This window comes from Chelonia mydas, chromosome 14 (genome assembly GCF_015237465.2).
Source record: "Chelonia mydas isolate rCheMyd1 chromosome 14, rCheMyd1.pri.v2, whole genome shotgun sequence".
NCBI lineage: Eukaryota > Metazoa > Chordata > Testudines > Cheloniidae > Chelonia > Chelonia mydas.
The window spans coordinates 13,555,277-13,582,977 of NC_051254.2; the positions used below are offsets into that span (position 1 = coordinate 13,555,277).

Consider the following 27,701-nt stretch of genomic DNA (forward strand, 5'->3'; position numbering starts at 1 on the left):
TCCAACGCAAAATAATTACAGCTGTTCTGGCACATGGCTTACTCATAATCCCTGACACAGGACAGGCCCTCAGCTTGTATGGATGCAGAGAGATTTTCCCCATCCATTATAACGATGAAGGTGTCAGGCAAACTTTGGACCTAAATTTCTTTAGTATCTTTAATAACACCCATAAAAAACTTAAATATAGTTCGTGCAACCACAGATCTAGGACACAGCCCCAGGATTTAATCTGATTTTGGAACCGCTGAATACACAACATTGTTGACACTGTAGCAATCTTGTCTTTGGGCCAGAAGGTCATTCATAATGTTCCACGACCACACACGGACTTCTCCTTCCCAAGGCTGACTGTAGCCCTACACTGCAGAATGAAAGGGGCGCTAAATTCAAGCTGTATAAGCGATTAGAAGTTAAAATGACAATCCCTTCTACCCATCTCTGGTGGCACAGAACGATCACATTTAACCTGAGCCTCTCAGCTTTCACATCCACTCTATCAAAAGCAGGTTCTGTGATCCAGGACTATGTATGAGCTATTGCTCATTGCAGACTGGTGCTTTTGCCCACAGAGTTGCTGCCCAGCCAGTATGGAATTGATTCCATTATAAAGCACTCAAAGAACCCTTGTTTGGTCTGGTCTGGTCTGTAGGGTAATATGCTTTTCTGTTGACCTCTTCATCTTCCAGGAGTTCATGACAAATTGCAAATAAAATCAAGTTAATATTTTAAAATGATTATTCTCTATTTGAACTGCCGCCAGGTCTTGAAAACTGCATGAGTAATCTATCACGGGATCCAAATATTGATCTTACAGCTAAACTACAATTACCAGACTAAGTCAGAGACAAACTATTACAGGCTGGTTTATTAAAAACAAAACTTCTTACTTGTGACTGTAGCAATCAGAACACCCGAGTAGATCAGCAAGCTTGCCTGAGCTCTTCATTTTGCATTCACCAGAGACCAGAAGGAACGTCTCAACAGCTGCACAGCTCTTCACCAAAGCTAGGCATAATATAATGGGCCTAAATCTGATCCAAGATATGTGGCACTCACCTCTGTGTCTCCTCCGCATGGGGAATGCAAGGACCACAATGAAGCAGAAGTTTCTGTACAGTAATATGTGCATTTGCTTTGGTTTAAAAGGGAAGTGATGTCTGGGCTGGACACTGTCCTGCAGCCTGGACTAGAGCACTGGACTAAGACTCAGCAGACTCAAATTCTATTCCTGGCTCTGCCACTGACCTGCTGTGTGACCTCTGGTTCCCCTCCCACTTTTTGTCTGTCTGGTCTGTTTAGACTGTAAGCTCTTCAGGGCAGGCACTGTCTCTTATTATGTGTATGTACAGCATCTGGCACAACAGAGCCTTGACCCTGATGGGGGCCTTTAGGTGCTACTGTCATATGAATTGCCGTCTAAAGACAGGTCTCTACACCTTTGTTCCATTCAGCAGTGAGGCCAAGGGCTGAGAGGGCCACTGAAGACAAACTCTCCTCTTAGCACGAAGTCAGGGCTATGGCGTATTAGTGGGGTGGGGTAGGAGAGCCTTGGCCTGCCAATGCCTATGCTTTAACCATTTGGTGGGCAAAAAGCACTTCATTCCCCAGCGCTGTCCCGGCGGCACTGAATTCCCTCCAGAAGTGAATTGATACCCCAGGCGTCACTGCACCTGGGAGAAAATGGGGCTCAGTAATGTATTATTCTGGGCTGCATATTCTGCACCTTCCCAGCTTTCTGGCAGGGGGGATGTGTGTCTCTGTGACATCGCCTCTGCTTGTGGCTCCGTTATCCACGACAGGCAGGGAAAGATGGAGTTAAACCTGGGGTGCCCTGCTTTTGCACTGAGGGGCAGCTGCTGAGACCAGCAAGCTACTCTGCACAGTCCAACGAAAGGCAAAGAGAATAACCAGCAGCCTTTGCAAGGGAGCCCTGAGCTCACCTGTCCATCTTACCAGCGTAAAAGGTCAAAAGTGCTACAGAGCTAAACCAGGGGGACAGGGAACAAGCTGCACCCACATGCTTTATTAGTGGGCATGAGACGGAGGGCTTCCGAAAACTCGGCCAGAGTGAGAGGTAGCTCTAGCCGGTCCCGGTCGCCCGCGCTGACTGTGGGGAGTTTAGTCCAGAGCACGCTGCAAGCGTCGGGCAGGAAATGACCTGCTCGCCCTTCCTCGGGGTTTGACATTGCAGTATTTTTGCTTCACTCCTTATCTCCATCTGCTGGAGGGAGATTGTATCACATGCTGACTGCAGAGAAGAGACTGGTTTCAGAGTAGCAGCCGTGTTAGAAGAGACTGACTTTCCTCACTGAAGTAGTTTAAGTCACTGAAACCCACACTATTATGTATCTTTCCATTCAATCTAAAATTAAAATGCTTTTACCCTATTTTCTGCAGTAGCCACTCAGCAAATATGGTGCACATAAAAAACAAACAAATCAGCTTCTTCTCTGCTATAAGCAGATGCAAATTGCACCGATTTACTCCAAGCCTGGATTTGGCCCTAGTCCTGGATTTTGCAAACTGAGGGCTCCAAAGTGACTTCAGCCAAAAGCCAAGTTGTTCCTTAGGATCGGCCTCCCCTGCTGCAATGCTTTCCAGATTGGATGCAAGATCTGTCTGTCTTCGGGTCCCCTGTCCATCCAGGACTGCTGGAGTTTGCTGGGAAAGGCTGCTGCTTCCTGGTTGAGAACTGTCTAGCTTCAGGTCCGATGGGCTGTTCTGTCTTCCCAGGACTTCTGGAGCTGGTTGAGGAGGGTCAGCAGCAGAGAGTCCAGCACTGCCAAACCTTTCCAAGAGCACCTGAGCCCCCTGGGAAAAAAGCAGGACATGGATCATCCCCCCCATCAAAGAACAGGGCCCTTCCCCCGCCACAGTCCGTCCCTTACCTATTGTCCAAAAGCAGCAAGCCCTGATCCTCCAGCTCTTTCACTTCCTCTGAGGTTCCAAACACGTCCCACAGGCTCAGGCTGGTGGCAAACTGCAGCCAGTGCTGATGGGGGAGAGACTCCCTGTAAATACTGACTTGAGAGTTTATTGGGGCTTTGATCTTTTATTTTGTGGGGTTAGTTTCACCTGCCTAGTAACAGATTCCACACAAAGCTCTAGAGGGAAGGGTGTGAGCCTCTCAGAGAGGCCTAGCCTTTCTCAGGGCTGCCTGCCTTTCTGCATCTGCACTGCTCCTGCAAAAATAGCACTCACCTGGCTTTGCACCCTTAATTTAGATGGTTCAATCCCTGACTGTGCCTGATGCTGCGGTGATGGGGGCAGTGTGAAAGTCCTGATCCCGCAGAGAGAAATCAGGTGCTCAGCTGCCTAACGGACAAGATTTGCATCTCCAGCTGAGGGTGCCAGAAGTGCAGGCGCAGTTTCTATGGGTGCCCATTAAAAAAGGGGATTGAACAGAAGCCCCTTGAAATCTCTGGCTGTGGCATGCAGTCCAAGGAGCCGTTCACATGGCCCAGTGGGTAATACCCCTGACTGGCCAACAGAGACTGAACTCCTCTCTCACCCCTAGAAGTCAGGGCTAAAGGGTGGGAGAACCTGTCCGCCACGTCCAATCACCGCACGGTCAGCATCTAGTATTGGTAAATGCACTTACAGTCGAACCTTAGAGTTATGAACCCCTCCGGAATGGAGGTTGCTCATAACTCTGAAATGTCCGTAACCCGGAACAAAACGTTCTGGTGGGTCTTTCAAAAGTTTACAACTGAGCATTGACTCCAGACAGCTCTGAAACGTCACTACCCAGAAGAGAAATGCTGCTTTCCCTTATTTTTTTTAGCCGTTTATGTTTAAACACAGCACTGTACTGTTTTTGGTCTCTGCTGTTGCCTGACTGCGTACTTCCGGTTCCAACTGCGGTGTGTGGTTGACTGGTCAGTTCATAACTCCGGTGTTGATAACTTCTACTGTACTTTGCATGCTGTGCCCAGCAATGTGTGATCCAAACGTGAGACTGGAATATCAAAGGTGCCACAAACAATCAAATCCTGTCCTACCGCGTGTGACTGGGACCTGTATCCTGACTGTAAAGCTTTGGGGAATTACTGAATTCACCGTTTGGACTTGAGGACCTTGGGCCGAACTTTCAAAGGCATTTAGGCACTTAGTGGGATTTTCAAAAGCTACCCGTGCCTAACTCCCTTTGATTTCAAATGCCTATCTGCATCTCTAAGCACCTAAATACCTTTAAACATTTGCCCCTTGGGGCTTTCAACCCATAGCAGCTGTACTGGGCCAAGGGCTGACATCTTGGCAATTCAGACTAAGGGAATCCCTGTGAGAGTTCCAGAGCTGCTCAGAATCCCAGCAGAGAACAGACCACTCCTTGCCGAGCCAGTCCACACACAGCACTTGACCAGAGCTCTCCTTGGAAATGGTTCCTCTTGCTGCCCTGTCCAGAGCCAGCTGCGAAAGCCACACTCTGAGAGTTCAAACCCCCGCAGGACAGGCTGCTACAACCGAGAGCCAGCTCTCACCTGGTGTGTGATTCCTATGTCCATGCGGAGCCCCAGGACCAAAACCTCCTCCAACCTACAACACAAAGAGCGATGCTGGAGGGCTGTGGGGTCACCAGGGGGCTCCCGAAGGTGGTCCTGCATCTGGGGCTGAAGGTGCAAGGAAGGCAAAGGGGAGCACCTGAGTGCAACTGGGAAAAGGCTGCCCACATTGTTCTCCTTCAAGGGCCTGAGACTGCAGCCCTGCTGGCAAAGCTCCCATCGTCTTTCATAGTTTAGCCTGCAGGAGAATGGCAGGATCGGGCTCCCGCTCGGTTAGAAGCATAGCCTTTAAGGCCAGAAGGGAGCACCAGATCATCTAGCCTGACCTCCAGCATGTCACAGGCCACCACCAGCCCCCATCCCCCGCACACTAAGCCCAGCAACCAAAACTAGCCCAAAGTCTCACAGTCCACAGGAGACCCAATATGTGCCACAGGCAGAGTACAGGCAGGATCGAGGGGCATCCATGCTCGAGGCCCTGAAAAGGCAGGGAAGTGATGGTGAGATATAGCCACACAGTCCTGGCCAGTGATCTGCACCCAGGTTATTTTATCTCAGTAGCTTGCAGGAAAGGCCACATGCACCAAGACGCTGAGGAGGAGGAGGAGGAGGAGGAGGAGTCAGACACCACCTGGGGTGAGCCGACTGTTGGCCCTGCCCCAATACTCACACCTCCAGCTGGCTCAGCACAGTCCGTTTCCGGGTCCCGTGTCCGCAGGCCAGCACCTCCTTCATCCAGCTGTCCGGCTCCAGGGTCTGTATTCTGGCTTCCCGAAGGCTCTTGCTATGTGCTCGCGGCACAAACCTCCCATGAGCTCCTAGGATAAAGACAAGCATTTCTGCAGCATCCCTTCCCTGCTGGAGTTCATCACCCCCAGAGCAGCACTGGCCCTTGGGTCAGAGCCATGGGGTTGATTGGGGGGCGAGAGGTGGTGCCTTGCGAGGGTCAGTCATCACTCAGGGCCCTGCAACAGTGCCCTGGGAGATGAGCTTCCTCACAGCAGCTCCTTGTAGAGGTCAACTGGACCCCAGCGGAGAGGCTGCTTTGTAGCTCTGTACACAGCCCCATCTGGTGAGATCCCATGTGCCTCTTACTTTCCCAGGGAACTCACCTGGCCCGACCCCTATGTACTGGCTGCCTTGCCAATAGGACAGGTTGTGGGTACTGAGCGCCCCCTGCAGGAGAAAACGACACACCGTAAGCCAGGAAAAGGAATCAAATCTCTTTGGACCCATTCCTGCAAGATGCCCAAGGCTTCTGGCACGGTGACGCCCTATTGGACTCAATGGGACTGGTAGGCGCTCAGCACCTAGCAGGATCAGGCCCATCACGTGGGGTTCTGGGTTTATCTTTCTCACAGTGTGCAGAGTAAGCAGGGCTTCCTCTTTCAGTGCTGGGCTTCCCATCTCTCTCCTGGGCTGAAAAGACAGTCCAGCTTCCTTGCCCACCCCAGCTCCCTGCTGAGAGGGAATCTCAGCAAGCATTGCTAGCAGAGGGCATGCTCAGTGCTCGTCCCCACTCCCAACATCCAGAGAGAGTTCCCCTGGGCCTGCGTCTGCTCCCCCACATCTCGCCCCGGAACACGTCCCCTGCTTGGGGACTTCAGATCCTCTCACCAGTTGCATTCTGAATTATTTGGGTTTATTCTCCCCCCGCTTAGATCTGGGACACACTGCAAAAGGGACAGGCCAAGGGGAGGGACTCACATTCCTGGCAAAATTGGAGACCTCGTACTGCCGGAATCCCACGTCCCGCAGCATCTCCCGGGCAGATTCATACATCTCTGCCACCACCTCCTGCTTGGGCACGGGCAGAGAGCCTCGCTGGACCTGCTTGAAGAGGGAGGTGCCCCTCTCCAGCGTCAGCTGGTACAGAGACACGTGGTCATCACACAGCTGAAGCAGCTCTTCTAACCCCCTGGCCCACGAGGAAACACTCTGGCCGGGGAGGCCAAAAATGAGGTCAACGGACGTGCGGCCGGGAAACAGCTTCTTTGCCTCTTCCAAGGTCCCTAGAGCCTCATCAGCTGTGTGGTCCCTCCCAAGGAGCCTCAGCTCTGCATCGTCCAGGGACTGCAGAGAACAAGAATGACCAGCGGCAAGGTGCTTTAGGCTGCTTTAGAGAGGTTTTGGGGGAGGGAGCACGGGGAAGCCCCAGAGAGGGATGAGAAGGGCACGTGAGGAGACAGCGAGAGGGAGAAAGAGAGTGAAGGAGGGAGCGAGATAGAGCAGGACCCTGTGGGAGAAGGTAGAGAGAGCGTCCCTGAGAGAAGAGCATGGGGGGCGGGGGGGGTGGGGGCGTGCCTGAGGATAAGAAGGGTAAATCTCCTGCTTTCTCACCTGGATGCCGATGGAGAGGCGATTGACGCCCGATGCCCGGAATCCCGCCAGCCGCGAGGCACTTGCTGAGGTGGGATTGGCTTCCAGAGTGACCTCGGCGTCTGCCGCCAAGTGGGCGCAGCGGGAGACGGTCTCCAGGACAGCAGCGATGGTGAGCGGGCTGGCCAGGCTCGGGGTGCCCCCACCGAAGAACACCGAGCTGATCCTGCCGAGCGGAGGGGAGAGAGGCCTGGAGTCTCACAGGGTGAATGGGCTGCTGTGCAGGCTACCTCCAGACTCACTGCCCCGGAGGAATCCTCCTCCCATGCCCCAGGGGACACCTGCTTTCAGGCAGGACGTCCCCTCCCTCGGACCTCAATGGACCCTTACTGCAAAGCCCCAGCTTCAGCTCCTGCCCCAGCAGGAAAGGGGAACAGTGTCAAAGAAGCCACGCCCAGCCCCCCAGCCGCTCTGGGTCGGGTGCAAAGCTAAAGGCCAGCACAGCCTTTGTGGAATACAGCAGGGCGGATTTAACCACCTCTGCCTCCCACATGCCGCTTTCCCTGGCTGCTATTGTAAAGCCACAAAGAACCACATTACCTCCCCTTCCCCCAGCCGCCACTCTCTCCCCTTTCCTGCTGCAGGACCCACCTCTGGACTTGGCTGAGCCGGATCAGGGTCTGGGCTTCCCGAGAGAGACAGCTCCTCACGGACTCCTCGTCTAGGCCCCGGGGGATGTACTTGTTGAAGTTGCAGTAGCTGCAGCGTTTCTGGCAGTACGGCCACTAAGAGACACGGGGACCAGGATTCATAGACTCGAAGGCCAGAAGGGACCACAGTGATCATCTAGTCTGACCTCCCGTGACACTGGTCACAGGGCTTCCCTTAATTCATTCCTGTTTGTATTATGAATATGGTTACAGTGGAACCTCAGAGTTACGAACCCCTCGGGAATGGAGGCTGTTCATAACTCCGAACAAAACGTTCTGGTGGTTCTTTCAAAAGCTTACAGCTGAACACTGACTTCAGACAGCTTCGAAACTTCACTATGCAGAAGAAAAATGCTGCTTTCCCTTTCTTTTTTTAGTAGGTCACATTTAACACAGCACTGTGCTGTCCTGGCTTTTGTTTGTTTGTGCTGCTGCCTGATTGCACATATCCAGTTCCAAATGAGGGGTGTGGCTGACTGAGGTCGAGGGTTGCCAACTTTCTGGCTGCAGAAAACCCGAACATCCTTGCTCTGCCTCCTGCCTGAGGCTCCGCCCCTGCCCCTTCTCCAAGGCCCTGCCCACCTCCCACCCGCCGCTCACTCTGTCCCCTGCTGTCTCCATCACTCGCTCTCCCCCACCCTCGCTCACTTGCTCATTTTCACTGGGCTGGGGCAGGAGGTTGGGGTGCGGAAGGGGGCTCAGGGCTGGGGCAAGGGGTTGGGGGCGGGCTCTGGGAAGGACTTTGGGTGCGGGAGGGGCTCAGGGCTGGGGCAGTGGAATGGGGCGCTGGAGGGGGTGCGGGGTGCAGGCTCCGAGCAGCGCTTATCTCAGGCGGCTCCCAGAAGCAGCGGCATGTCCCCGCTCTGGCAGCATGTCCCGTCCGCAGGCGCCACCCCCGCAGCTCCCAGTGGCCATGGTTCCCAGCTAATGGGAGCTGCGGAGTTGGTGCTCGGGGCGGGGGCAGCACATGGAGCTCCCGGGCCGCCCCTGCACCTAGGAGCCAGAGCGGGGACATGCCGCTGCTTCCGGGAGCCGCGTGGAGCCAGGGAGCCTGCCTGGCCCTGCTGTGCCACTGACCGGACTTTTAATGGCCTGATCAGCAGTGCTGACCGGAGCCGCCAGGGTCCCTTTTTGACCGGGCGTTCTGGTAGAAAATCCGATGCCTGGCAACCCTACTGGGGTCATAACTCTGGTGTTCATAACTCTGAGGTTCTACTGTATTATGGTAGTGCCCAGGGACCAGCCAAGATCAGGCCCCACCGGGAGCGAGAGGAGAACTTCTAGAAGAACACCCCATCTTGATTTAAAAGTATCCAGTGATGGAGAAACCACGCGTGGTACATTGTTCCAACGGTTAACTACCCTCACTGCTAAATAACGTGTGCCTTATTTCTAGTCTGAATTTGTCTAGCTTCGACTGCCAGCTATTGGACCTAGGCCATAGGTTATATCGGAGACCTCACTCAAATCCAGGGGAAGTTACCTTCTCAGTAAAGATGGCACCATCTTACATTTAGTACAGAAGTTCAGACCCAGAGGTTCACACAGGCCAAAGCCTTGTCCTGACTCAGGATACGTCTACATTGCAACCGGGAGGTGTAATTCCCAGCTCGGGTTAGCGGACCTCCAGCTAGCACCTAAAAATAGCCGGGTGACCCTGCAGGCAGGGGTGGCTTGGTCTAGCCCCCAGGGCACCTGCCCCAGGATCTGGGCTTGCAGGGGGCGGCTAGCTGAGCCTGCACTTGCTATTCTAGCACCCCAACTTGACCAACGTTAGCACACGCACACCTGAGCTGGGCACGACCCCTGCCGCTGCCCTACAGCCGGCCCCTCGGGGACTTGTGGGGTGCCCAGGCCCCCTCACGCTCCTCCTCCCACCTCCCAGAACGCGAGGGCGGCCGAGGCGGCGCAGCGCGCCCCGCCGGCTGCACGGGGCTCGGGTGACCCAGCGGCGCGCCCGGACTCCGGCCCAGGAGCCCAAACGGCACCGAGCAGGGTGGGGTCCCAGGACGCGGGCTGGGGCGCCCGGCCCTTCCCTAGGGTGATCGGCCGCATTCAGAGGGGCCATCCCTCGCCCCCGCCCTGGGCCTCAGCTCCCGTCCGCACGCAGCCCGCCGCGCACAAGGTCGCAGGGAGCCCCCCCGGTCCTACAGGGCACTGGCCAGGGGCGCCCGCACGGGCTGCACGGCTACGCGCGTCCGCACAGGATCCGGCCCGGGGCGCGCGCATTGGGGGCGCGCACACGTGGCCCGGCCCGCACTCACGTGCACGTAGAGGGCCGCCTGGACCGGCTCCGCGCGGGGTGGTTGCAGCGCCCGGTGCTGCCGCGCCGCTCGGAGGCGGTGCAGAGCCGCGGCCAGCCGGGCCCGAGGGTGCAGCCAGCCCGGCGCCGCCATGAGCCGCCCCGCCCCGCCGGTTACGGGGAGGGACCGGCTGGCTCCGCAGCGCGTGTGGCCGGGACCCCTGCTGGGCTTCCCCGCTACGGAGCCCGAGCGCGTGTGGCCGGGAGCCCCCGCCCCCAGTGCCGCGCTCAGGCCGCTTCTTCCCCCCCTCCCCGTCAGCCCTCACCAGCCCCTCCTGCTCCTACCGCCCCTTCCGATTTCAGCCCCCCCCGCGTACCTCTGTTCCTACCCCCGAGCTCCCCCTTCGTCCCCCCGCTCCTACCGCCCCTCCCGATCTCAGCCCTCACCAGCCCCCCGTCCCCCTGTTCCTACCCCATAGCTCCCCCACCAGCCCCCACTTGGTCCCCTGCAACCGTAACCAGCCACCTCTTCCTTCCCCTGTCCCTATCCCCTGCTGCCCCCAACACCACTTCCTACCCCTGCTTCCCACCCCCCTGATCTCAGCCCTAACCAGCCACCCCTTCATCCCCCTGTTCCTAACCCACAGCTCCCCCCACCACCACTTCCTTCTCTCTGTTCCTGCCCCCCCCGCCACCCCTTCCTCCCCCCGTTCTTATCTCATGGCTCCCCCATTCCCTACCAACCCTTTCACCCCATTCCCACCCCCACTCCGTCTTCACCTCAGCCACACACGCCCTCCCCGTTTCTACCCCCATTCTTGTAGCCTTCCCCACTTACACACAGTATAAACGGACAAATAACTGAAAGAGCCTTTTTGCAGTGTGAAGGTTGAGGCCGGTTGGGAAGCAGGAGAGCTGGGTGCTGGGGTGAGCTTTAGAAGGGGGCTTTGGGATAGAATTAAGTCCCAATCTCTGTAACAACCCCGCTGGAGGTGTCCGTTCCCACACGCTCTGTGTGCGGCACCCACTCTGTTGAACAGCCGCACACAAAGGCAGCAGGCTGGTAGTTGGTATTGTATGGTGCCATGTGCCCATCATTCCGTGCGTGACATTGGCCAGGGTGTGATAAAGTTCCTGATTGAAAACACACAGCTCAGCCTAGAGAAGGTGACTCCGTTGTGTCCGGGGCACGTGGGATGGACTTTCCACTCTCCTGTTTTTCAGGCAACTCTCACTTCCCCAACATTCAGTACTAAAAACCAAGCCGTTTCGTTAACAATAAGTGTTTCCAGGTATAATTAAATGACTGGAACGTTCCCAAGGGGATATTGTGTCTCATTAATTTATACCCTCTAGGCCTGGACTTTCTAGTCAGGAAACCATCAAATAATCTGGTACTTATAAAGTATGTACGCAGGCCCTTATCCTGCAAACACACCGGTGAGTAGCTTAATTACCCGGGCAACTTTCCCTCGTGGCAGCAGTGAGTCAATGAGTGCATTTTTCAAGCCCTGTTGGGAGGCCTGGCTGGTCACGTCCTTTTCTTTAACTCCTCAGGTGGTATTCCTCTGGTATGCACAGTGTGTTTAATTAGTAATACCTACCTCTGAGTCCGTGCCCTTCAACCACTGATTTCAAAGTATTTCCCCAATTTACAGATGGGGAAACTGAGGCACAGGGGCGGGGAATGACTTGTCTGAGGTCAAAGCTTGTCTCTCTCACCAACAGAAGCTGGTCCAATACAAGATACTGCCTCACCCACCTTGTCTCGCTAATATCCTGGGACCAACATGGCCACAACACCACTGTACAGCTTTTATCCAGTGCTTTGCATCGGTAGATCTCAAAGCACTTTACAAAGGAGGTCAGTACCATTATCCGTATGGGGAAACTGGGGCACGGGCAGGTGACGTGACTTGCCCAAGGTTACCTCAGTGGGCCCGTGGCAGAGCCAGGAACAGAATCGAGATCTCGTACGTCCCAGTCAGTGTGCTGTCCATTAGGCCTCACTGCCCCCACCCCTCCCCATAGCAATGCTAAGCCCAGGGAGCTTGTTCCATCTGTTTTCCAAAGATCACAGTAGCTTCCAGCTGCAGTTCGAGGCGGTGGCGTGGAGCTATATAACTCGCTATGGTCTGGGCCCTGCCTGGTTCCTCAGAAGCTCTTTGCCATGGCTGGGATCTGCTGGGCTGTTTTGGCCAACACCACCAGGAGTGACAGAGCCTGATATTCTTGACCGTCAGGGCCGGGGGCAAAGCTCAGCTGTTTACTCAGAATGTTGCCTGTTGCGGGAGGCTGCCTAGGAGAACGAAGGCAGTGCTGGGGGACCCGGGTTTGTGTAGACCGCGTACAGAGCTTTTTGTCACGGACGCACTTTGATAAATCTATAACTCACGTTAAAAGGCCGATCCTACCAGGCCCGCCAGTAATTGCCACAGCCAAACAGCAGGTGGCGCATCTGTAGTAACCGGCTAAACTAATGAAATCTAATTATGCACTAGTGAAGAGGGAGAGAGGGGCCTGCCTTGCTGCACTCTTTAATTCCCACCTCTAGGGGGGTTTCTCAGCACTTTCTTTTGGGCTCATACGTCTCCTGCTTGGCTTTGGGCCAAAGGTGAAGTTGGAAGGTCTCACCTGCCAGAAAAGCGCATTAATATCTGTCAGGTGTGCACAGCAAAGTGAGGGCAGCAGTTGCTACTTTTGGTGCCCAGAAGAGCAAGGAGCTGGAGCATCCTTTGTGAGGAGCTGAGGGGGAAGTCGTGGCAGCACCTGTGTTGTCCTGGGTTTCATTTGCCAGTGAAGTCTCTTTTCCTTCTGGTTTCAAGTGAATTTAGCACTGGAGCTGTTCCAGCTTGTCAGCAGTAAGAACAAGGTACATTTATCCCGGGTCTTCCAGCTCGGTGGATCCCAGCTCCAGCTTGTCAGCAGTAAGAACAAGGTGTATTTATCCTGGGTCTTCCAGCTCGGTGGATCCCAAAGTGCTTTACAAGCGTATGAACCACTCCACCCGCCATTGAAAAGCCTCTCTCCGCGGGCAGCTGCATTAACAGAGCCCTTCAGCATCATACAGCCGTCTTGGGCAGGAAATGAAGAACAGGGTGGCCGGCCAAAATAGCAGAGGGAGTTGGCTCGGGCAGAAGGAAAGATCCCAAACCTAGACACTGGAGCGAATCCCCTCTCTCTTACTTAAAGTGCTATGCGATCTTTAACGCCCGCACGCTATATGAATACAGGCTAGTAGCTCCTTTTTACATTTCATTTGAAAGATGGCACCAGCTGCAGCATCCCACTGCTGCAGCCCATGCTGGGAAACTGGTTTAGTGTTGTCTGAGAGAGACCAGCGCCACCAGCCAAGTTGCCAGCGCCAGTTCCTGCAGCAGCCTGTCTTACTAATCGTGTTTACTGTGAAGGTGACTACGGGCCAGCTAAGCTATTGTGCTAGGCACTGTACAGGGTACTAGCCAGTCCCTGCCCCAATGAGCTCACAATTAAAGAGACCAGACAGACACAGAGGGAGAGGTAGCGCATACAAGCAGAGTGACCAATGGGATGGCAGCAAACATGTTAGGGCCACAGTTTTTTGTTCGTTTGTTTTTGGTGGGGTTAGTTTGGAGGGAACGAGCTAAATGGAAAGAAAAGAGAAGAGTGAGGGTAGGGGTGGAGAAGGGTTGAGGGGCAGGTGTGTAATAAAGCAGAGGGGAAGAGACCGGGGGGGTGGGGAATGGTTGGAGAAATTGGCAGAGAAAAATCCAGTCGAAAGGTCTCTGAATGTCGGAAAGTCCCTCCTTGCTCTGGCTGATTCTGCAGCTGCTCATAGCGGGGCTGGGGCCTGGCTGGCTCCTCTCTGCAGTTTTTCCAAGGCCAAGTGGGGAGGGAGGTATCACATGGGTCCTAATGCCCCCAGAGTACGTGTGAGTCTCCCCTGAAGAGTCCCAGGGACACTGGGGTGAAGGGTGGCCCCATCTGGGCCCTATTTGACCCCATTTCCAGTGCAGCAGGTCCCTACTCTGGCTGGTTCTGGCTTCTACAATCCCTCTCATCCCAGAGCTGACCAGAACCAAACATTCTTTGCTGATGCAAGTTGATGAAAGCAAGGCTGAGGTCCTCTCTCCTCTGAACTCATGCACGTAGCACAGACAATAGCAATGAAGGCTTCCCCCAGTTACTCTGTCAAGGTTCACACCCTTCTTGTGGGAGAAGATAAGTCACTCAGTGCCTATTCAGTCCTAGGCCTCTTTGCTAGCACAGCCAAAAAAGGTAGCAAACGTAATAGCGATTTTAGTGACGTGGCCACTTCTCCCATTGGATCTCACCTGGGCCCACCTGCTCACGTTGTAGGAAAACAGACAGATGTCATCTAGTAATGCATTTTGGCCACTGCTGATCTTGGTTGCATGCCCAGGAGTGAAAGCAAGTCTTCTAGCTCGTGCAATCATGCAGAAAAGCCCCGTGCGTTGGAATAGTAGGTGGGACGCTACTGGGGTACCAGGTCTCGTTCCTGAACCCTTAGGAAACTTACCAGCCTTCGGGTTTGTTGTTCCTGCTCTTCCCACCTCTCCCCATAGCTAGGGCAGCAGCATAGCCTTTGCTATGGCTGAGATTCCACCAGTGCCACGGCCTGCAGCCCAACCTATCCTGCCACTTCTAAAGGCTACGTCCCCAGCTTGTGCGTGGCCACGTCGCTGAGTCCGCCCAAGAAAGCGGCTGCGTGTTAATCTGTGCCGCAAGGCCTATCAGGCCGTTACGCAACACCCGTGCTGCTGGACCAGGGCCAGAAGGCAAGGCTTTCCCAGCAGAAGCCTCTTCCGGTCCTGGTTTCTAGAGACACACAAAGGATGAAATTCCAGTCTTTCAGTCCATGGGATTCTGTGCTGTGTCCTGCCCAGTGCCTGAGGGTCACGCAATTAGGAGGAAGGTGTCTCAGTGACAGAGCGTGATGCCGGAAGGTGTTAATGGCAGCCATCAAGCTAGTCTTTTATTTATAAACATCACAGACATGGTTAAAGCTGAGGGGGGCATCAACCAGCTACTCTCAGGCTAAATGGAGGGAGCAATTAAGCCCCTGGCTGGGGTGAGATAGCGGGAGACAATTGAAGCTGTTGCAAGACAATTGGCTGCACTATGAAGCTTGAAGAAAAGGAGTACTTGTGGCACCTTAGAGACTAACCAATTTATTTGAGCATAAGCTTTCGTGAGCTACAGCTCACTTCATCGGATGCATACTGTGGAAAGTACAGAAGATGTTTTTATACACACAAACCATGAAAAAATGGGTGATTATCACTACAAAAGGTTTTCTCTCCCCCCACCCCACTCTCCTGCTGGTAATAGCTTATGTAAAGTGATCACTCTCCTTACAATGGGGCTAAGAGTGTCCTGAGGGATTTCCCTGGGACTGGGTGCAAAGGCAGGAGCCAAGATGCATGTGTGTCGAGGAAAAACCCAGCAGAAAGGGAGAGAGAAAGGCATGAGAGAGCTGCGAGGGACAGAGCTCCTTGGGCACAGGACTGCTTGGCAGACTGAAACTGAGAGCAAGAAAACTGCCCGCTGTTGTTTGTGCCCACTGTGCTCAGGCAAATAGGGCTCTGGGCACCTTCTTGGGACATTACCAACATTGCACCAGAAATACTGGCTTTGTATCATCCATGTCTCCTAATGGAAACTAGCTGGCAAGGCTTGGATATGGGCTAATTGCGTGGGCCGGAGTGGCAAGAGCAGATCCTGTTTGCTGGAGGAGAAGGGAGTAGGATGGGCAGACACACACAACACCCCCCCATCTATAAAGGAGTCGTGCACTGGAACCCTCAGCTCGTGTGTGCCTTCAGCTCCAATGGCAGGGCTGGGGCAGGGGTTAAGAGACATGAATTCAGGCCGTGCCATCTCTCGGGCACTTGTGCATTCTTAAGCACTGTCTAGCAGCCTTGGTGTTCGCACTCACACCACCAGCGGGATCGGTGCCCTGCACTGCCCTGCCTCCTCGGGGGCTCTGGGAAGCGCCTCTGGAGATCCGTAGGGCTGGCGTGCGCGGCGCCGGAGGTGTCTCTTGTCAGTGTAGACAGCTGTGGCCTTTGTTCGCTGAGGCACTCCCCTGGGCAGCTGGCCAGGGCAGAGGGAGCCTGGGACTTTGCAGGTGGCCGGTGAGTTCCCGACCCATCTTCCCCAGGGCGGGCTCTGGCTGAAGGGCTGTGGGAGGCAGGGACAGAGACGGGTTTGTCAGAGCAGCCGCTAGCGAGAGTTGTTGGCCGCACTCCGAGAGGCCACCAAAACATTTGTTGTGAGAACCCCCGCCTCAGCTCCTGTTGTGCCATGCCTATCCCAACCCTTCCTTTGGCAAGGGCCGGCCTCCCTACAGTCAGTTAACGGTGCATCACCTCTTCCTCCGTCTCCTTTCCCTCGCCCCCACTTCCACCATCACCCACTGGTAACGCTTCCATCAGGCAGTGGAGTGTCAGACTGGTGCTGATCCAGGGCGTGCTGCTGATCCCTTTAGCTCACCTCCCACCCCTCACCATCCAGCAAGGTAGCCCTAGGGTGACCAGACGTCCCGATATTGGGGGCTTTGTCTTACAGATGCAACTATACCCCTCCTCATGAAAAAGAAAAGGGGGTCCTGAATTTCCACACTTGCTATCTGGTCACCCGAGGTACCCCCAGCCCCTGACCCCTGCTCCACTAGTCACTGAGTATCTCTGCCTCCGCCCTCAGTTGCACCCAGGACATCTCACCCTGACTCAAGGGAGCCTGGCGTCAGGAAGTTTCCCAGTCCCCAAGGCAGCAGTGTCATATCCTTTCCTCAGCGTCAGCTCAAGTAGTTGTGCGGTTGGTTTTCGAGCTTGTTCTATTAACAGCTCTGGCGAAATTAATTATTTCTGCAGGAGGGGGGGAAAAAACCCTTGAAAAAGAGAAGTTGCAGCAGGATCAGATCCGGACGCCATTCAGCCTGTCTGTGATGTGACACGTCCCTCTTTGACTCAGCCTCAAACTGCTGAGGTCAGCTTGGAATTTCCTCCTGTGGGGTTAGCTCTATAAAAAGAAGAGATGCGCCGAACAGCTGGAGTGGGCAAGAGAGAGGAGATGGCAGTGCTTCACCGAGAGGTGGTGGTTCCTTCCCGCCAGGTGAGTGTATGCTGAGAACTGGGCTCTGACCCCTGGCGGGAGAGGGAGACAGTGCAAGAGAGGACAGGGCCCAGTGCACGCTCCCGGCATTTGGTAGTCTCTGTGTGCTCACACAGAGGGGAAGCTGCTGCTGTGGGGGAAGGGGATCTGGAGATGGATGACGGCACACAGAGCCTTCAGGTCTAGGCCCAGTGGTGGATTAATGATTTTGCCGCCCCTAGGCCCTGAAATAATCCCCCCCCCACCCCCGGCAGCTCCCTGCCCCAGCTCGCTTTCGCTCCACCTGCTCCCCTGAGCGCGCTGCCGGGTCCTGCTCCTCCCCGTTCCCTGCCAGCGCTTGTGTGCAAAACAGCTTTGCGTGGCTGGAAGGGAGGGAGGGAGGAAGAGGGGGGAACGCAGCATGCTCAGGGGAGCAGCAATGCCTGCCCTCCCACAGCATCTTCCCAATGCGCTGCTCTCTGCCCACCTGCAGGTCATAGTCCCTGGCCCTTGACTATGGGGTGGGGATTTGGGGAAGGGGACCGATGGGGCAGGGAGGGGGTGGAGTTGGGGCGGGGACTTTGGGGAAGGGGTGGAGTTGGGGTGCGGGCGGGGGCGGGGGCGCAAGCACCCACCGGTGCCGGGGGAAGTTGGCGCCTCTGGCTGCTCTTACAAATTTGCTGCCCTAGGCCTAGGCATTAATACGCCGCTGTCTAGGCCCCGGGTTCAGATCCAGCTCAGAGGTATTAGTGACAAAACACTACGCCCTTGTGGTGGCTCAGGGGCGGGAGGCCTATGTGGAAGGAGCGAGTGGTCTCTGTCCGGTTCCCAGGGGACAGGCGTCCACTTCAAAGGAAACAGCTTCACAACTGGCAATGACGGCTGCTGTTGAGTCCCTGATGGTGTGAGGATCTGGGTCCTGAACCCGGGCTGCTGCTGCATCCGCCCCACTGCCCAATAGCTCTGCTAGTGCCTGGAGAACCAGGAGCCCTAAGGCCTTATGCTCCGCTAAAGATCCCTCCCATCTCCAGAAGCTGAGTGGAGGATTGGGCTGGGTGCCAATTTAAGCCAGAAAGAGAAAGAGCAAGTTGTTTGTGCAACTATGAGAATTCCTGGCTGGCTGCTACGTCGGACCCTGCCTATGGTGCCTGACTCCTGAGCTCTGCCTTCCCAACTTGTCCCTGGTTCCCTGCCATGCTCCTGGTTCCTGCTTTCCCGACCTGCTCCTAGTTCTTGCCTTCCTGCCCTGTCCCCTGAGTAGCCAAGCCCACCTCTGACCTTTGCCTTGCCTCCCGTCTCAGGCTCCTGCTCTGACTGCCCCAGTCCTGGTCAAGGGCCAAGGACTATGACCTGGAGGTGGGCAGAGAGCGGCCCATTGGGAAGATGCTATGGGAGGGCAGGCATTGCTGCTGCCCACTCTGTAGCTGGCCTGTAGGTAAAGAGAACGTCCACATCTGGGTCTTTCAGGCTGGTACTACAGCCACATAAACCCTAAGGTCTCCTTGCTGGAGTACCTGAGCACAGATCACATGGCACCATCTCTGGGGAGAGGAACAGTGCGCCAGTGAGGGGGGGTTGCTAGATTTTGGCTTCAGATGTAACTCATGCAAACTGGCGCCACGTTAATGAGGCTCCTGGCAACGCCGCTCTGCTGCATAGATATGAAGGCCCATTTGAGATGTCCCAGGCTACGGGGAGAGACATGGGGCGACAGCGGGTTTTACAGGTTGATGGTTTGCTGATTGTAATCCATTATTGACGTATTTATTGCAGGGTAACACAATGGTTCCCGGTGTTCTTTCTTACCAATGCCGTGGCGATCTTTTCTATCCTTTTGTTCCATCCATCAGCAAGGGTGCTGCTACCCTAGTGAGTATACAGCGCACTCCCATCAAACACGAGAACTGTGCCAAATGCACTGCTATGAAACAAGCACTAGGGAGCACTCCTCTCATGAGCTACCTCCTTCCCCAACACCGCGAGAAGGGAATTAAAGTGTATTTCCTTTGATTGTTTGCACTGTTGGTGTCATCGTGTTGGGCCCGGGATATTCAAGAGACAAGGTGGGTGAGGGAATATCTTTTACTGGCCCAACTTCGCAACAGTTTGTCTCTTTCACCAACAGAAATTGGTCCAGTGAAAGATATTAGCTCACCTCCCTTCTCCCTGTTTCCTTTGATGGCAGGACTGTAGATCTGACCTATCTTTGCTAGCATGTTATTGATTTTGAGTCATTACAATCCTGGGTTATACTCAGCCCCCTTTGTGTAACACACACCCAGAGCAATGAGTTCTCTGCGCCTGCCTCGGGAACGGTCTTACTTAGAAACTAGGGATAAAGGCGAAGTGCATCTCCACATCCAACGTCACTGTCACAGGTTCAGTGGGGAGACTATTCACGTCTCCTTGCCCCCCAGGTGACACATTACAGGGCAAAGTGAAGGGAGTGCATACTGCACGTCAGCGCACCCTGCTGGCCAAGGAATGCAGCAACAAGAGCAGGCTGGAAAAGGGCACATGTTCCACCTCCAGTTAAGGCACTATCCATCCCATATACGTATCACCCATATATGTATCACACACATCGCTACATAGACCCAGAGCACTGCCGGCCCAAAGCTTCTGGGTTTGAAAGAAACTGCTGCATTTGTTTTCTTTCAGATGAAAAGCGTGAACCTCGGATATTTCATTCTGAGGATCTGCTTCCATGGGTAGAGCCCACCCTACAGCTGTGAGACTCAAGATCTCTGGGAAACAAACAAAGGATTCACTGACCCATCTCCCTTCTCCTGCTCTCGCTGCTCCTCCGTGTGTGTGTGTTTCTGACATTGGACTGGGGTGAAAGAAGAGGTTAGAATATCCTTGCCCCCTAGCAGAATGCTTGGGCATTGGGTAGGCCAGTTCCAACAGGCATTAGCTTTGCCCCATCAATCCCTGCAGTCAGAGCATGAGACTGCACCTTACAACCAGCAACGATTCCGGATTTCTACACATTCTGTAAGAAACGGGAACTGCGAGGGACTGGCCCAGAGGCTCCCTCCTGTGACCAAATCCAGCAGTTCCGCTCTCTCTTCCACTGCAGAAATGCCTCAACTTTAACAGCGAAGAGAACTCGGGGTCCTCACTGGAGCATGTTTTTCTCTACTCTACATTCCAGTGCGCTCCAGATCCAGGGTGGGAGGAGTTCAAGTATGGCCCTAGCAGGGCTCTTTAGAAAGTGTTATGAATCCATACGGCTCTGCCACAGCAGACGCCCAGTGAGCAGCAGAGGGAAGGGAAGGTCAGTGGTGCAGGATCGTCGTCATCAGTCGTCTATCTGATCTCCAGCTGGAGTGGGACATTGTGCACGAAGGGGAAGAGGAACTTCGGACCGCTGCCCCTCTGCTCAGTGTTTCATGGTTGGGAGGCGCCAAATAACTTCCGTAAAACCACTGTCCCGGGCACGCTCTGTCTCGTGCTTCCGACGGGACAGATCCTTTGGCATTTCTGTACCGTGTCTAATGAGCTTCCTTTCCAGGCAGAAATAAACGGTTATGAGATCGATGAGAGTTTCATGTAACTTCAAAACACCCAAGGGAGGGCTGGAAACAGAACCGGTCCTCTGACTCCATCCCTTCCATTCAGTTGCAGGGAACGGGGCCCTAATCCTCACACGAAGCTCAGCTCCTAACCCCCTCTGAGTTCAATGGAAGTTAGGAGCCTAAATACCTGGGAGGCTCTGGGTCCCATTTGCTGTTCACGAGGACACCTCTTGAGCGCTGAGGAAGGTCAGACAAAGGCAGAGTGTGGCTGCCTCTTCCTAAAGCCCTTTCTCCTGATTCAGATCCTCACTCTTTGGACAGTGGCAGGTCCAGGGCAGCATCATATCACCCAGGAAATCTAGTCTCACCTTCCTTCCGAGTAATGCAGCTACGCTGGAGTTTTCTTTGCCAGGGAATTGACGCATAGGTGGCCCACAACAGCCTCAGGCCCTTATGGGGCAGAATCTTTTAAATATTTAAACATGAATCATTTGTATTTCTCTAGCCCCGCCCACCACAGGATCTCAAAACACTTTGCAGCCCCCTGGAAGGTAGGGAAGTCTCATCATGAGACATACACAGATTAGAGAGACCTGCAGAGGCCGTATCAAAGGATTGGCAGTCAGGAGTAGAACCTGGTCGTCTGGATGCCCCCTCCTTTGGTCTACCCTCCATCCTTCCTCCCCCCCGCTGTTCTGAGTCTTTATGAAAAGATCTCAGTTGGAAAAAGAAAGGTTTTCTTTGTTTTAATTGACAGCATCACCAGGCTGACTTCAGATAGCCAGCGGTATAACAGGGTGGTGGGGGCAGGGAACCAGCTCCCAGCTGCTGTTCTTGGCTTGGTGTGGATGGAGAGACACCTGACTGGCTGAGGCAGGTCCATTCGTGCTTCTCTTTGATCCTCCACCTTTGTGTTCAGAACAGAAGTTGCTTCTCCATCTGCTCTCTCAACTTGTATTTCTGAATCTGGAGGTAGAGCACAGAGGAGAGAGAGTCAGAGGAGAGACAGCCAGGGAGAGCTAGTCCCCGGCGCCCCAGCACCCCAGCCCATGGGCTATCCCTTACCTTCCCTGAGACAGTGAGTGGATATTTCTCCATGAACACTATGTACCGAGGGATCTTGAAGTGAGAGATCTGAAAAGAGAGAGCCGACAGCTACAGCCTGCAAGTAACAATGGACAGGGCATCGTCTGTTACCCCTCGTTACAAAGGGCAGCGTTATGGCAGTCACTGCTCATGTCAGGAATACGTGGGACCGGTTTCAGGCCCGATGCCCAGCGGGTGTAGAGGACTTCGCTGACTTCCAAGGAGCTGTGGCGATTTACCCCAACTGGGGATCGGACCCTTAATACGCTGAGTTCCTGAGAAAAGCAAAGCAAACGTGGGCATGGCATGGGAATGGATGGGGAATTCCTACCTTCCCTTTGCAGAAGGCTTTAATTTCCTCCGCCGTGCACTCCTGCCCAGCCTTCACTCTGATGCAGGCACAGATCTCTTCTCCCATTCGCTGGTCCTTCACGCCAATCACCTGGTTGGGAGGGAGGGAGGACAACATCAGTCCTAGGAAGTGCTCTGGCCCCTTCCCTTCCCTAATGGAAGCTCCTTATCCCTTCCTCGGGTCAGTGCTCTGTCCCCACCCTCGGCCCTCACTTTGTTTTCCTGGCTGAGGCACTGTGCTCCAGTCATTAGAATAGCGGACTGAGAGCAAGGCCTCCTGGGTTCTATTCCCAGGCCTTGGGCAACTTTCTCTGTACCTCCATTTCCCCATGTGTAAAATGGGGTCCCTGACTCAAGAGAGAGAGCTGTGAGGCTTAATTAATTGGAGTGCTTTAAGAGCCGCAGATAAAAGGGGTTACAGAAGGGCAAAGCTTATTAATATTGTAAGCTCGGTTCCCCATCCCCGTACACAATCCCCAGCAAAACCCTATCATGGCTGAGCTTACAGGCCTACTCTGTACCGAGCTAGGAAGGTCAGATCATTCCACGTAGGAGCTGGATTTCCCCTAAGCGATTCCCCTTGAGTTTGGCTGCACAATTTCCCTGTCTCCCCTCCCACCGTTCACCATCCCAAGCCAACATCCTGAAATTCCAGACACACAGAGATCGTGCTGACTCCTAAGGCAGTGACCCAAAGCCCCGGAAAGTGAAGCTTTTCCATACTGGGGTTATTGCACTGAGATGCTGGAGCAAACATAGCAGTAATTAGAGAACTGGATTATTTATGGGTTAAACAACAGCTGGTCGTGCAGCCAGCACACCCAGGTGTGGTTTGTCATGGGAACTGGAGGATGTTCCCAGCAGATTTGGACCAGCTGGCCACAGCTTCTTACTGGATGGACAATGGAACCCTCAGTGCAACTCCTCTCCGCAGTGACTCAGCACAGGGAGAGAGTTCATTCTGATTTCTTGGTTCATAATTTGTGGTTAATGATAATGTGCCCTTCCATAAGGCCTTCCCTTGGTGGATTTCACAGCACTTTCCAGGTGGCTGTGAGTTTAGAAATGAGGAAAGGAAGAGTTACTCTCCTGCTTGGCAGACAGGAAATTGGAGCGCAGGGATTTTGCCCAAGCTTCCAATGAGTCTGTGACAAAGACAGGAACAGAACCCAGGAGTTCTACTCTCACTCTTGGATTTTAAGCCCAAAGTCATCCTTCCCCTGTATATCAGATCGCCAGCTAGGTGAAAAGCTGAGCATGGATGAAAGCAAACAGGCTCCTCCTGACAAATGTCCTGGATGGCAGCATGCCCGTTACCCCCACCCCACCATGCCTATCCATCCTACTCACCTGCACCTCCTCAATCTTGGGGTGGGTGTGTAGAAACTGCTCGAGTTCTGCCGGGTAAATGTTCTCCCCTCCACGGATAATCATGTCCTTGCAACGACCTACAATTTTGCAGTAGCCATACTTGTCCAGGACAGCAATGTCCCTGAAACAACACCCGAGTCAACTTCATAGCCCTTAGTCCAAATCTCCCAGCTGATTGGAGAATGGCTCATCCATCCAGTCAGCCCAGAGGAAGTCTTCCCACTGGCATATTCAGAGCCTAGAGCTCTTAATCCTGACCACCAGGAGGTTAGACTTTCCACTATCCAATCCGTAGAAGATGCATCACTGTTTCTGCAACCCCAAGAGGAGACTCTCATGCAGGGATCAAAGGATTCCCAATAACTCTAACGTCTAGGAACCTGCATCAGAATTCAATCTAAACTAGAATTGCTTCCATTCCCCTCTCTTTCTCTATGTTCCCCACCCGCATATGCATCCGCATCTGGTTATTTCATGGGAACAGCGCAAAGACACCTAGCGCAGTGTCCTGTCTCCAGTAGTGGTTTGTACTAAATGCTATGGACCAAATTCTGCCCAGGTGTAAACTGGTCCGACTCTACTGAAGTTCATGGATTTGGCCATGCTCCCAGTAGAGCTGATTCTGGCCTATTACTAGAAGTTAATGCTTCCCGCTCGGACACATCCATTCCCATCCAATGCCAGACACCTGCGCCCTCCCTCCAGAACAGAAGTAAAAGGGGAAAGAGTGGATTCTAGGTAGTTCCCAAACTCACCCAGTCTTGTACCATCTGTCATCAGCGATCACTTCGTTGGTTTTGACGGGGTCTTCCCAGTACCCCAGCATGACGCAGTAGCCTCGAATCTGGAGTTCCCCAGGGCTGTTCAGAGCGGCAATCTCCCCGGTTTCAGGATCCTCAATCTTTGCCTGCAACACAAGAGAGACAGGCTCTTCAAGCACAGTGCAAGCCCCATGCTGCCTGCAGCTCAAGGACTGAGGAAGGGCAACAGCAGCGGTGCTCTGCTGTGGACTGTAAAGCTGGGGCAGCAGGGTGGGGGGGAAGATCAAGTTCACCTCTGTGTGGGGGAAGATGCACCCCACCGTCTCAGTTCTCTGGGAGATGCTGTCCTGTGGGAATCCCATGAAGGTGACAGGGCTATTCTCTGTGGTCCCATAGGCAACCTGCAAACACAAAGGTGTGGGGGATATTCATCAGGGACTCTGCTGGGAAACAGAAACAGCCAAGTTCTACTGTGAAGGTGGAGGAAACTAACAGTCAGTACAGGAGAGGACATTGGGGATGCAGGAGTTCTTCACAACAAGTCATGGGTCACCAGGCAAACGCTCCCATCTTCAGGTGTACGTCAGGGCAGCTCCAGATGTTACTACCTCCAAAGCCACTACTGAAAAACTCTCCCCAGGAGACAGGAGGATAAAGAACGATGAGACTGGACCCCCCTGCCATGGTCCTGCCTCTGCTCCACCACGGCAAGCCTACCAATGTTCAAAACCTCCCTATCTTCCAAGACCTGCTGGAATGATAGTGACGCTCACAACTCACCTGCCTTTCATGGAGGATCGCAGATGCTGTCTCCCCACCCTCTGGTCTCACATGGTCTTTCCTGCCTCTGCTACTTCTCACAAAGCCCTGTTCTGTTTGCTCCCTGCTATCCCTGTCTGATTCGAGACTCCTGTCCCCAGGCTTCTCTCTCTGGTTGTGTCCCCATGACCATACACTCTCGTTGTGCAGGATTCACCTTGGATCTGCCATGCAAAATAGTACACTTTGGACACCACCCCTTGGCACCTGGAAAGAATGTGCCCTGAAAGAGTCCCAGGCCAGGCCCCTGTTGGTGACAACCACACTCTCAATCTGTCAGCACAAAGGTTTACTTTGATCCTTTTGTGTGCGGGCATCAGCATCCCTGGTCCCCTAATCAAGGCATCAAGAGACAGCCCGGAACACTCAGTGAAGCTGCATTTGCAAACATAAAGCATCCCAGTGGGGCAGACCCACCTCGCCATGACAAGGGCCCCTGGAATGCTAACCTAGCTGTGGGTTCTGAGACACCCTTGTTGATAGGTTACTCCTTCCATCAAGAAAAACTCCAGCTCTATTGTTCATCTCAACAATCTGTACATTGGCAAGGTCAGAAGCTCCTGTCACCAGGAATAAGCTGTAAAAGGGACGTCTGTGGGGCTTTGAATAACATTTGGCATTTCAGATCTTGTGTCTGCAGCTACGGAGACCCCCTTAAATGATAGCACTGAGATGCGACAATGAGCTCCGTATTGGAGCTTTACTGATTTCCTTTGGTCCTGTCCTCCTCTAATGGTGGGTGGGCTACAGATAGCGATTGATAAGCCTGCTACAGCCTTTGCGAACAGACCCAGCTCTGGCAGTGGAGGATCTTGGCGTTACATCCAGCGGTCCCAGGTTTGATCGCCGCTGTTGACTCCCAAGGGGACGGTGTAGCTTCTGCACTGCATGGGTCACCATGCAGCACTTGCTCTACTTCCAGGCCACCATTTGCACAAGGTATTTGAGGTGCCTTGTTTTTGGGGAGGTCCAACTGGAGATGCCTTAAGTGGGCCTGTGTTTTGGAGGGTAAGCACTCAGCCCTTTCTGAAACTCAAGAGGCTTGAAGGTGACTCAGGTTGGGCACCCAACCACGAGTTGCTTTTGAACACCGTGTGCAGAGCTCAGTGTAATATCTAGGATGGATTCTCTAGGGGAAGCCTCTTCTTTAAGTGCAATGTGATTCTATGATTCTAACATGGAGGGGATTGTCTCCTGGACATTGCAGTGGCCATCCTGTTGAAACGTGGTGTCACTGCAGCCCAGAAACCCAATAGGAGCGACTGTGAACATCCCTTTCCTGCCAGGCCTAACAATGGTTTAACAGCCAGGAGGAAACCTGCAATGCTGAATGGTTAAGAAGGACTTCTCTCCCACCCACTAGATGCGAGGGCTCTCTGGCTGGACCTGCACCGCATTTTACAACTGAGACATAAAACCAAGGTCTTCAACGCTTATTGAAAGCCTCACTGCACTCTGTGGTGAGGGCTGGGGTATTAGTCCAAGAGTCCCGGCCAAATTCTGGGACACTACTTTCTGCCTCCCTAACCCCCCTGCAATTTCAATTGGATACAACAGAGCACCTGGCCGCAGTGCCAGGTGTCGTCGGGAGTGGTGTGCTGCCCCATTCCCCTCTCCATGTCTGGGAACCCGCTCTGTGTTCAAGCTCAGAGACGTGCGCATTCCAAGTGCTCGGCTTGCCAGGTTCTAGCCCAGGGGTTCTCAACCTAGGGGTCGGGACCCCTCAGGGGGTCACGAGGTTATTACATGGGGGTTTGCGAGCTGTCAGCTTCCTCCCAAAACCCTGCTTTGCCTCCAGGATTTACAATGATGTTAAATATATTAAAAGGTGTTTTTTAATTTATAAGGGGGGTTGGACTCCTTGCTATGTGAAAGGGGTCACCAGTACAAAAGAGAACCACTGCTCTAGCCTACCCTCCATCCCGAGGCTTCAGAGCCTGCCTGAATGTATACACTGCTGTTTTTAGCACTGTTGCAGAGCCCCCAAGGCTGGAGTCTGTAGACTCACTGCTGTGGGTTACTGCTCCCTGTGTGGGTGCTCCCAGTGAGCCACAGAGGTCGCTTTGCTAGAAACCCAAGGTGGAAATCCCCTGGGCAGAGTGCTCAAAGCTACCAAAGATAAACCAGCAGTTCTCAACTCAGCCCCTAGGGGCAATCAAGTGTGAGGGTACTAGGAGTCTCTGAGACCCCTCACACTGTCCCTCTGCCTTTAGGCTGCTGCCCTCTAACTCTAACCTCCTGCTGTGGCTGCTGGCCAGGTACAGAGGAGTTTCTGTCCAGCTCTCAGCCTTCCCATCCCACCTGCCCAGCTGCCTGAGGCCAGGCCTTGTCCCCACAGCCAGATACCAGGCTGGTGTTCAGGGCCTGCTGCTTCTGTTCTCACCCAGCTTCCAGCTTGCCTCGGAGCCTGGTCCCCTCTGACCTCAGGTAGCTCTTTCCTGCCTGTACTCTGGGGATTATGGAGCCTTCTGCTGCAGACCAAGTAGGTTCATTGCAATATCCTTTACTTTCTTTCCCAGCTGCTGTGTTCCACCCCAGAGGTGGCTGCATGTTGTTAGTGGATGAAACGATGCTTGTATAAAAGACATATGTCAATTTAGGTTTGAAGACATCCTTGAGGATTTATAGATTTTTCAGTGCTAGAAGAGACTCCTAGGATAATCTAGTCTGACCTCCTGCATAACCCAGGCCAGAGAACCTCACCCAGTATTGTTTGCATCAAGCCCATAACTTCTGTTTGAGCTGGAGCCTATCTAATCTTAAAAGACTTCAAGCGATAGAGAAGTCACCAGGTCCCTAGGATCCTTTGCCTTGAAGGGAGCTATAGCAAATACAATAATATAGCTGATGGTAAACCCTGCTAGGGATGCATGGGACTCATCAGTCTTCAGCAACCTGATCACCCCCTGGATTAGCTCAGA

At 53.9% G+C, this 27,701-nt stretch overlaps 2 protein-coding genes and 1 long non-coding RNA gene across 7 annotated transcripts in view; 1 reads left to right on the plus strand and 2 right to left on the minus strand.

Moving 5' to 3' along the window:
• Nucleotides 1-850: 850 nt before the first annotated feature.
• RSAD1 (radical S-adenosyl methionine domain containing 1) lies at nt 851-10,029 on the minus strand. Of its 5 annotated transcripts, XM_037914428.2 has the most exons (9): nt 9,799-10,029; nt 7,476-7,609; nt 6,846-7,050; nt 6,213-6,578; nt 5,618-5,681; nt 5,176-5,323; nt 4,485-4,539; nt 2,892-2,995; nt 851-2,814 (listed from the first exon to the last, which is right to left on the minus strand). In XM_037914428.2, the coding sequence occupies exons 1-9, from the start codon at nt 9,928-9,930 to the stop codon at nt 2,706-2,708; spliced, it is 1,317 nt and encodes a 438-aa protein (XP_037770356.1). In that variant the 5' UTR covers nt 9,931-10,029; the 3' UTR covers nt 851-2,705. The 5 variants fall into 5 exon arrangements, 4 of the variants coding, with proteins under 4 accessions (XP_037770356.1, XP_043384386.1, XP_043384388.1 ...); XM_043528451.1 differs by lacking the exon at nt 2,892-2,995 and having other exon boundaries at nt 9,799-9,967; XM_043528453.1 differs by lacking the exon at nt 2,892-2,995 and having other exon boundaries at nt 2,692-2,814; nt 4,485-4,613; nt 9,799-9,968.
• Nucleotides 10,030-16,651: 6,622 nt separating this feature from the next.
• Nucleotides 16,652-20,414, plus strand: LOC119567575. Its single transcript, XR_005227618.2, has 3 exons — nt 16,652-16,892; nt 18,645-18,740; nt 19,533-20,414. It is a non-coding gene; the product is annotated as an uncharacterized LOC119567575 (long non-coding RNA).
• Nucleotides 20,415-21,112: 698 nt separating this feature from the next.
• ACSF2 (acyl-CoA synthetase family member 2) overlaps nt 21,113-27,701 on the minus strand; it is a 54,431-nt gene continuing 47,842 nt past the window's right edge. The window contains exons 11-16 of the mRNA XM_037914106.2: nt 24,255-24,362; nt 23,956-24,107; nt 23,180-23,321; nt 21,810-21,920; nt 21,458-21,526; nt 21,113-21,358 (exon numbers count right to left, since the gene is read on the minus strand). Of these exons, the coding sequence (XP_037770034.1) occupies nt 21,308-21,358; nt 21,458-21,526; nt 21,810-21,920; nt 23,180-23,321; nt 23,956-24,107; nt 24,255-24,362 (633 nt within the window). The 3' untranslated portion in view covers nt 21,113-21,307. The remainder of the gene's footprint in view (nt 21,359-21,457; nt 21,527-21,809; nt 21,921-23,179; nt 23,322-23,955; nt 24,108-24,254; nt 24,363-27,701) is intronic.